This window comes from Phaseolus vulgaris, chromosome 1 (genome assembly GCF_051622355.1).
Source record: "Phaseolus vulgaris cultivar YP4 chromosome 1, ASM5162235v1, whole genome shotgun sequence".
Lineage (NCBI taxonomy): Eukaryota > Viridiplantae > Streptophyta > Magnoliopsida > Fabales > Fabaceae > Phaseolus > Phaseolus vulgaris.
Window position 1 is genome coordinate 32,567,650 of NC_143498.1, and position 10,787 is coordinate 32,578,436.

Below are 10,787 nucleotides of genomic sequence, written 5' to 3' on the forward strand. Positions count from 1 at the left end.
ACAATTGGCGACTACACAGACTTCCCGATGTACTTCCCTTCTGTCAGCCAGGTGTCCCGTTCAACACGCCTATATTATCGCTGCTTGCTGCCAAGTCATCACTTCCGATTACCTGATCGGTACACTAATAAACAAAAAGTTGAACTTTATATAGCGTAAAATAATTTGTTAAAACAATTAGTTTTCGAAAAGTGAAACACATTTCCCCAACTCATGGCACTTAAGAGGGAAAGTATTTTATACTTGAGGCAAAAGCATATTCTAGTTTTATAGTATTTTCACGTATCCCGTTAATTTTCATTCCATTCAAATATGACAGGTGCTCATTAAAAAAACATGATACAGGTTGTGGGTTGACCTTGTTTACACTTTTGCATTCTGCACTACATGATTACTACTTGCACTCCATACTAGCAAAACAAAAAAACTAAATACTCTCTCTTACTGCACCACACTTCGCCACTGTTACCATTTTGTCTTCTTTTCCACTGCAAATCTGATTGTACCCTCGTTCTCCCTTGTACTGTTTGAGTGGAAGAAGAGAAAGAGAGGGTAAAACTTTGAATACAGTGAAAAGTTTCTTCCAGAAAATTCATTCCGTAAAATATCTCAATATTCTAGAAGACTTGTTTTAAAAATTCTATTCTGAAAAATATGTCATGTTTCAAAAAGGCTGATTTTAAAAAATATTTCATAGGTTTCAGAAAACTTGTTAAACAGTATCTCATGCTGTAGAAAGATAGTTCCAAAAATCTTGTTCCAAAAAGTATCAAATATATTTTAAACTTGTTCTAGAAAAAATTCAGTAATCCAAAAGTCACCATTGAAATATGCACAAAGGATAGAGCGATGATTTTAAAAATTATGGGTTGCAGATAGTAATTATCCCCTCATAATATCAAACTTTGTATCCCACATCCACGTGTGCTCCATCATAAGCAAAGCGCATCAACGATCCGTGTCAAGTTCATACAGAATGATACTATTCTTACTCAAAATAGACAGCTCACAGAACCTTAACATAGGTAAGCTAAATGTTGATCTTTAGTTTTGATGAATCACATACATTAAATGCTTCTCCCACAAAACAGAACTTTATTTAGAATCATCAACAATTTGTGTAAAATCAGGTTTCTGCAACCACCACATCACACAGAGCAGGAGTTAATTGGGAAATATAATTATCATGTGAGACTGGAAAATGTACATTTGAACATGAAGAAATTATTAAGTTCGGTTTTCTTGTTGGAGGTTGATGAATAATTATGGCAACCTTAGAAGCCGTTAACTGTAACATCAACAGAAAATTCTAACAGATGTATAGAGACTACATAGATAAATATTTTTGCTAACCAACCATTAAAAAGACATGACATTGGAAAAGAGTTATAGCTTTTGCTCACCCGAATTTTTTACACCATCTTCATATATATTCTTTCTCCATCTGTTTCTTCCTTTTTTTTATCATGTAAAACTATTATACTTTCTCTAACCAACCATTAAAAAGATATGACGTATTATAAAAGTGTTATGACTTTTGCAAACGCAGTAGTTTAATACGCTCCTCAAATCTTATTTTATTTCTCCCTCTCTTTCTTCCTTTTTCTAATCATGTTACCTATTGCCCCCTCCCCCTTTCCGGTTTCTTTATGAAATAATTATTCTCCATTATGAAAAGGCTGTTGGGGATGGAACAAAACAGAAATCCTCAAAGATCAATACGATAGAATAATATTTAAGAATTGCAATATTGCATACATACGGCACACTATCCACCTATTATACATACATTAAGCATTGAAGTTTCAACAAAAAAACAGATTTTGAAATAGAGTCTCCTCAGAAAATCTTATTTCCTCGCCTAACAGGATTACCAAGAAGAAAGAAGAAAGCAAAGTAGAAGAAAAAACAGTAACAAGAAAGTAGTAGTGCTTTATCTGGCGTCAAGTGTAAAAGAGAGCATCCCTTCTCACTAAAGGAACAGTAACATTACTCACCAATATCAACCAAGTGAATTTTTTTTTTAAAGTAAAAGATGTTGATAACGAGCTAAAGAATTGTTGGAGTAAATTATATTATCTGATAGAAAGATGAGACCAAAATCTTGTTCCTAAGGCAAAATGAGGACCACCACCTGCTCAAGTGCCATGCATAAATTGTGTAAAGGCGGGCAATAAAGCAGTCCATGTTACCAAGAAGGTTACTGGTGACCCACCATGCACTGCTTCCAAAATTAATCCACCTCTGATAATTGATTGGGTAAACCCATAAAGACAGTTCTTTATGGTCTCCCAAGTGTTGAGACATACCTTCATCTCTAAATGTCAAATGCGATGGACCCTCACTCATTCACGTTGCTACCTGGCTGATGTTTGATGTCAGATAGGACGTGCTTATTTGCCTACTTTATTGAATCAGCACTACCAAACTTATCAGGCAGCCACATCACGAGGAAACTTACTTAGAAAATAAGGAAAAGAATAGGAGAAACAACAGTCACAGATCTTGAGTTGGGAAACAATCCATCAAGGAAAAAAGTGATTCAAGCAATTTTTATGTCTCTGAAATAGTAAACTTAATTGTCCTGGAGTCCTATGAGGCTCTAAAAGAGGCATGCAGCATGCAGCATGCAGCATGCACCTAACTTTCTTCTGTCATTCCAAGACTTGTTATAGCAATAAAAGAGGTCAATAATTAATTCCAAGAGCTTATCATATATCAACGTAAAGTCCTAAAGCAACATTAATTATATTTTGATAATAGCATACTGTATATATGTATAATAGCTCTACCTACCAATTGGATTTGAGGTGTAGCAGCCGGTTTGTTGCACATATAAATAGCTCTCTGATATGCAGTACAACTAGGAATCCAAGAAGCATTGACAATATCTGGTACATCTCTATTTCAAAAGCAGCTCGCTCTTAATTGAGTAGAAAACCTTACAGGCACGGAGAATCAACCACCTGCTAAAATTGGACAAAAGTTAATTATACTTAAACTTTGGACAAAATTTATATAAAAGAAGGGCAGAGGAAAGAAAGAGAAAGAAGTATGTGAGAAGTTACTGTATGTAATGGAAGAAAAGCAAAATGAACAACAACTTAGTCGAAAGTGAGGTTAAAATTGTGTTACATGAAACTAAGAATAATATAATATCACTATTAAAATTGAGTAGAAAACATAAATTCTCCTTGTCGTATCCTTTTTTTTTTATTTTACCATGCTTTGTGATCCACACTACTGTTATCTTTAGGCTACAAATTAGAAGGCATAGAACTTTTCCTCAATGATTAACTCTGTAGACAGAGATAGCTACTAACAGATGGCCATGATGCATTCAAATGATGAAGTATCACACATAATTGGCCATTGCATCACTCTATCTCCACAGATATCATAATCTAGTCAGGACATTCCGCTTTTAAAATTCAGACTTTTGTTGTTTACTCATTATACATCGAGAAAGCGAGCGAGTCAGATCATAGGTTGGGCGAATTTGTTTCATTACAGAGGCAAGAATAAAGAAAAACAGAGAAGGGCATAGGATGTTTCTAGTTTTTACAGCCTCATAATTAATTGGTGTCAGGACAAAAGTCATAACAGAGACCTGAACACATATATATCAGACCAAGGAATTCCAAATGCAACAGCTCAGTTTTTATCAGTCACGAAATATATATATATTTTTAATAGCATCGAAAGAGAAACAGTGATGCAGACGGTGAGAGATACAGACGCAACTTTCTCATCCTATCTCAGACCCGATAACAAGGCAACAATCATTACAGGACCTGTTGAAGATGCCACCACTGAGCTTAGCATATTCGATGCTCACAAATACTTCAACGATGACGGTAGCAGCAACAACAACATTAACATTCAAAAGGTTAGCATCAGCAGAGTCTCTCCCATGGAACGAATTCCAGAGAGGGGTGACGTCATCGCCACAGAAGCCACCAGGTATTCCTCTGCTTCATCATCTGTGGACGGCTACGCCCACATCAGAAACTACAGAGCGCGCTCGTTCCACGCGGCAACTCCAACGGCTTCCTCAGAAGCCAGCTGGAACAGCCAAACCGGGTTGCTATCTCACCCTCCAGGTGCAATCCCAGTCTCAATGCAAAACCCTCAAAACCCTAAGAACCTCCGAAACCCCAAACACTCCAAATCCAGTTGGCTCCTAAGGAGAAAATGTCCTTGCACGGGGAAAAAATCAGTTCAAATCAAAGAATCAGCTCAAGAATCTAAATCTCAGATATCACAACAAGAAAGAGATTACGAACATCACAACGTTTCTCATCACATCACACCAAATAAGTGGATTCCGAATCAAACACCAGCATCGCTTCCGGTACCAGTAACAGCAACAGCAACACTTGTGGCTACGAAATCGCAACGGTTTCACAATTCCAACTCTCACAGAGTTGCGAGCTCTGTGAGAGTACCGTTCACCGACGGATTCACTTTCCCCGTGCTAAACCATAACAATCCAATCACAAAACTAAAACTCGCAAACGGCGTCGCAGAGGAAGATCCGCCGCGCGACTCGTTAGAGGTGTTCCGGCCACCAGACGAGTCATCGCCAAAGCCGCTGAACTTCACGTTCCCGGCTAAGGCACGCGTCGTCGAAGACGACGCCGCGAGCGACGCGAGCTCCGATCTCTTCGAGATCGAGAGCTTCTCCACCGCGACGCAGTCAACGTTTCCAGCGGCGTACCGACGCAGCAGCAGGGACTCGTTCGACGAGGCCTCGGGCTCCACTTCAACAACGGGGTTTTTCTTCGGTCGAAGAAGCGTAGACGAGAGCTCCACAACGCCGACGATAACGGAGTGCTACGAACCGAGCGAGGCGAGCATCGAGTGGAGCGTGACGACGGCAGAGGGACACGACGAGGCGGTTCCGGGCGTGGAGGAGAAATGGAAGCGGAAAGGAGGAAACGGTTTGTTGGTGAGCTGTCGGTGCGAGAAGGCAGTTAGCGTGGGGCCGCAGCCGGTGAAATGTGGATCAGAGGGACAGAGAGGTGCCACGTCACCATCAGCATCACATGTGAACGCTATCGCGAGTGGGGCGAACAGTAGTAAGATTGGGAGTGTAAATAAGCCACCACTTGCCAGGGCTCACCGCAACGCACCTCGCGTGTCGCTTCCTTTCGCGACATAGCCATTTGCGCGCATGCATGCATCTTATGCTTTTCTATTTTTATTTTTTATTTCTCTTCTCCTGCCCTCAAGAATAACGTAATCGCCCCCTTTCCCGTTTTGTTTATTTCTTGTTCCGTTTTTTAATTATTGTGTCGCCTTTCTGTTTTGTGTTCTGTATCCGTTCTTTGAGTGATAGGAATAATAGGATGAATGTAACGGCATTAGATATATTATGTTGTTGTTGTAACAGGAGCCAACAAGAATCATCACACTCTGAACTACCTATTACTTTATATATGTTCCATGCACTATTCTCCTTCTCTTTTAAATAACTCCCCCTCTTAACTCCACAAACTACATTGCTACAACGGTGCAATTGTTTTGTATAAGATACGGTAATAGTACGTAATATATGTGGTTCTTCTAATTATTGGGTGTATGTACAAAATCACAAGGGTGGCAAACTCATCAGTTAACCCATGCATTCACATTTTTTTTTCAAACAAACTTGACTTGTGGTATTAATTTTGACTTTTATGTTTTAATTTGTTTATGACCAAAACAAAATCTCACATTCTATGTTTTTTTATGTTATCACTCTAGTAGCTCAAAGCTGGTAGCTCGCACAACATTGTTCCGGAGTCACAACACGATATTCCAATATCATCTTGTTCTATAGTTGCAAATATGATGTCTCTTTTTCACTTCTTAGTAGTATGTGGATCTATATATACAAAGAACTTATCTTCTGTTGTGCCTAGATTTTGTCTTTTCCCTTATTTGTGATCAGATTTTTTATTCTGATATTGCTTTCCTTACAACGAACAAAACAATTTCATAAAAAAAAAAACACTAAACGGAGGGAAAATGGAAATTGTAATATTGATAAGAAAGAATTACAGAATTGAAAAACCCGTGTACTAATAAAATAGTAATATTATGATTGATGAGATTCACGAATAAGGAATTGTCACTGAATATTTGCTTGAAATTATGCAGAATTTAAAAAAATAAAAAAAAATGACATACCATTGACATTGACAGCCGACCTGTTTAAGGTCAAAGAGGGATTTATGTGGAAGACATACTTGATCTTTCTTCAGCATTTCAAGACATGGAGGGAGTTCCACATATACTTCTTCATGCAAGTCCACGTGTAAAAAAACATTATTGATATCCTCTTGTGTTAACATATTTAGTTTTTTTTTTTAAGTTATTGAACTTTGTTTGTTTGGTCCAACTTTCCTTTTTCTCTTTAAACTAGGTCTTAGTTTTTTTTTCCTATATATACATAATGTATTTTACTCTCTAATACACAAGTAAATAAGATTTTCTTTTGTATTTTCTTTTGTATTTTCTTTTCTTTACTTTTCTCTCTTTTATGCTTAAGTCATTGTCTATTTTTCATTTGAAATTAGGGTTCACCAGAACCTCCCTTTCTCCATTGCGATTACGTGCGCTCCATTTGATGCACCACATCAGACAAGGAATATTCATCTTCATTGACTGTCATATGGTACCAGAGCAAGAGCTCTGTTGCGCTTCTCTCTGATCTTTATTTCCCCCTTTGTTGTTCTTGGTTATCTTTTCTGTTCTCTTTCAAAATCTTGATTGGGTTTCAAAATCTCTTAGGCAATGTCTACTGAAAACCCTAGTCTTCTTAGTCTTAATAGTAGTCACACTATTTTTGTGGTAAATACGGTCATACTGAGGCTGTTTGTTTTCACAAAGTGGGTTTTCCTTCTAGTAATGTTAAAACCTCAAAGTTTTCTTCTACTAGAAAAGTATGCACTTTTTGTAATCGTCTTGGCCACACTGTCGACACCTGTTATAAAAAGCATGGGTTCCCTCCTGGCTACAAATTCACCAATTGGACATCCCAAACCAATAATATGATTACTACTGACACTTTTTCTGAGTTTTTTTCCTAAAGAACAAGATGTAAAGGGGATTCAACTTACATCACAGCAGTGCCAATTCTTGACCAACATTTTGCGTCAGCAAAACCTTGTGGATCCTGCCCCTCAGACTCAAATTAATCAAGTTGGCACCTTCTCTACGGATGAAATCCCCAATACTGAGCAATCTTCAACAGGTAAGTTTCTCTATTCACTATCTGCTATAAAAGAATCTTGGATTATTGATTCTGGTGTCACGGATCATGTTTGCCACAATTTGAACGTTTTTACTACTATACTAAAATTAAACCTGTCTTAATTAGTCTTCCAAATGACCATATTGTTTATGCCACATATTATGGTTTAGTACGTTTTTCTGATAAGTTTTATTTGTCTGATGTGTTATATGTGCTTCATTTTCAATTAAACTTAATATCTGTTTCTAAACTCACACACCAACTTAAATGTACTTTAACTTTCACTTCAACCCACTGCATTATACAGGAAAATGTCACGCAAGAGAGGATTGGTACAGTTAAAGCCACTGTTGGCTTGTACCTTGTCACTACCTTGCCTGCTTCTAGCCGTTTTAAACCGCATTGTTTTGCTCCTTTTATTAATTGTAATATCACAGACAAAACATTGTGGCATTATAGACTAGGACACCCTTCACTTGAAAGATTACATGTCTTAAGCAAACAATACTATTTTATTACTGTTGATACTCATCATGTATGTGACACTTGTAGTCGTGCAAAAACAGAGAAAACTTCATTTCACTTTAAGTAATATTGTTACCTCTGCTATTTTTGATCTTGTACACTTTGATATTTGGGGACCATGTTCCATAATTTCTATGCAAGGTTTTCGTTATTTCTTGACTATTGTAGATGATTACTCGCGTTATACTTGGGTTATTCTACTGCATAACAAATCTGAAGTGCGTCAACACATCATTAACTTCACTGTTTTCGTTCAAAATCATTTCAAAACTAATATTAAAACGATTCGTACTGACAATGGTGTTGAGTTTGCTATGTCAAATTTTTATGCTTCAAAGGTAATTATGCATAAAATATCTTGTGTTGAAACACCACAGCAAAATGGCATTGTAGAACGTAAACATCAACACATACTAAATGTAACCCGGGCTTTACTTTTTCAAGCAAATCTTCCTCCTATTTTTTGGGAATTTGCTGTAAATCATGTTGTTTTCTTAATCAATGTTATTCATTCTCCATTACTTAATAACATCACTCCTCATGAAAGGTTGTTCGGAAAACCGTATGACATTTCCTTTTTAAAAGTGTTTGGTTGTCTCTGTTATGCTAGTAACATTACTGCACATAGGAAAAAAATTAGATGATAGATCTATCAAAGGTATTTTTCTTGGCTTCCCGCAAAATACAAAAAGTTATATTATCTTAAATTTAAAGTTTCATATCATAGAGATATCAAGACATGTAATCTTTCATGAAAACAACTTTCCATATAAATTGGACAGTGGCTTGCCTAGGGACCCCAACACTTTATCTCTCCCTATTTCTAACGCATAATTCTACTTTTGATTTTTTTTTCCTGATATTGCACCTCCTGCCGAGCCATGTGTCTCTACTCTTGCACCCAATACTGTCCCTCCACCAGCCTCATTATCCTCTGATCTTCCAACAAATAGTGCCTCTACTCTTGCATCCAACATTGCACCTCCACCAGAATTATCACCGCCTGCACCTCCAGGAAACACCTCACCCCAATTTCCAAGAAGATCAGCTCGTCCTCACCGACAAACTGCCTATCTTGCGGATTTCCACACTGCAATCAATGCTGTAAGTAGTAGATATCCTATTCATAATTACTTGTCTTACAATTCCCAATCTTCCAATTTTAGAAATATAATTTCTCTATCAATTCTCATCCTGAACCTCGGACCTATAACGAAGCCTCCAAACATGCTTCTTGGCAATCGGCCATGCAAGATGAGCTTCAAGCTCTTGCTACTAACAATACTTGACAACTTACCCCTCTCCCTCTAGGAAAGAAAATTATTGGTTGTAAATGGGTATATAAAATCAAATACCATTCTGATGGCACTGTTGAGCGCCACAAAGCTAGAGTTGTTGCCAAAGGGTTCACCCAACTTGAAGGACTTGATTTCTTAGATACTTTTGCACCTGTTGCTAAACTCACTACCCTCCACCTTCTCCTTGCTATTGCCACTACCCAAAATTGGATTTTAAAACAACTTAATGTCAATAATGTTTTTCTTCATGGTGATCTCCATGAAGAGGTATACATGACCCCCGCTCCCCCCCCACCTGGCCTCTCTCTTCCTTCTCCCCAGCATGTTTGCAAGCTTCAACGATCTTTGTATGGCCTTCGTCAAGCTGTTGCCAATGGTACGCCAAACTTTCTACTTTTCTTTTATCAAATAATTACTATATTTCTGCTGTTAATCATTCTCTTTTTCTTAAATATAATAACGATAAACTCACTGTTATTCTTGTTTATGTTGATGATTTGGTCTTAACTGGTGATGACACGAAGGAAATCAATACAATTACTGCATCCCTTCACCATCACTTGAAGATAAAAAATTTAGGTCATCTCACTTACTTTTTGGGATTGGAAATTGCTCGCAACAGTTCTGGTATTCATTTAAGTCAATGCAAGTATACTCTTGATCTTCTTCACGAAACTGGCATGCTTGACTCTACACTCACACCTCCCGTCTCTCTCCCGACCAAGGCTCCCCTCTTGATGCTGATGCAACTTCCCAATACAAAAGACTCCTTGGACGTCTAATCTACTTAACCAACACGCGACCAGACATCGCCTTTGTTGTCCACAATTTAAGCCAATTCATATCTGCACCCACAACTCATCATCAACAAGCTGTCTCACGTCTTTTGTGTTACCTCAAGGGCACCCCTAGTGAAGGACTATATTTTTCTCATACTAACTCACTTCACCTTTGTGGTTTTAGTGACTTTGATTGGGCAACATGTCCTACCACACGCAAATCTGTCATTGGATATTCCATCTGCTTAGGAGACTCCCTAATATCATGGAAATCAAAGAAGAAACCAACTATTTCCCGCAGCTCCTCCGAAGCCGAGTATAGAGCCCTTGCCACCACCACATGTGAGCCACAATGGTTGTCTTACCTCCTTCAGGATTTACATCTTCCTTTCTCCTAGCCTGCAACCTTGTACTATGACAACAAATCTGCCCTTCAAATAGCGTCCAATCAAATCTTTCATGAACGCACCAAGTACATCGAAATTGATTGTCACCTAGTTCGTGAAAAACTTAACTTTGGTCTCCTCAAACTGCTGCCCATTACTTCTGCCATGCAAGTTACTGACATATTCACCAAGCCCCTTGCTTTCGCACAGTTCTCTACTCTTAAATACAAGTTGTGCCTGACGAATATCTATTCCCCAGCTATAGGAGGGTGTTAACATATTTAGTTTTTTTTTATTTTAAGTTATTGGGCTTTGTTTGTTTGACCCAACTTTGCTTTTATTTTTCAGCTAGGTCTTAGTCTTTTTCTTATATATACACCAAGTATTTTACTCTCTAATACACAAGTAAATAAGAATTTCTTTTGTATTTTCTTTTCTCTACTTTTCTCTCTTTTATGCTTAAGTTATTGTCTATTTTTCATTTGCAATTAGGGTTCACCAGAACCTCCATTTCTCCATTGCAATTACGTGCGCTCCATTTGATGCACCACATCAGACA

General features: G+C 37.8%; 1 protein-coding gene across 1 annotated transcript; it reads left to right on the plus strand.

The window, feature by feature from the left end:
• The first annotated feature begins 1,463 nt into the window (after positions 1 to 1,463).
• LOC137813840 (protein PHYTOCHROME KINASE SUBSTRATE 4) lies at positions 1,464 to 5,438 on the plus strand. Its single transcript, XM_068616282.1, has one exon. The coding sequence runs from the start codon at positions 3,716 to 3,718 to the stop codon at positions 5,162 to 5,164; it is 1,449 nt and encodes a 482-aa protein (XP_068472383.1). The 5' UTR covers positions 1,464 to 3,715; the 3' UTR covers positions 5,165 to 5,438.
• The last annotated feature ends 5,349 nt before the right edge of the window (positions 5,439 to 10,787 follow it).

What these genes read in the sequence shown, in the direction of transcription:
- LOC137813840 (XM_068616282.1), top strand. Translation starts at nt 3,716, where the DNA reads ATGCAGACGGTGAGAGATACAGACGCAACTTTCTCATCCTATCTCAGA.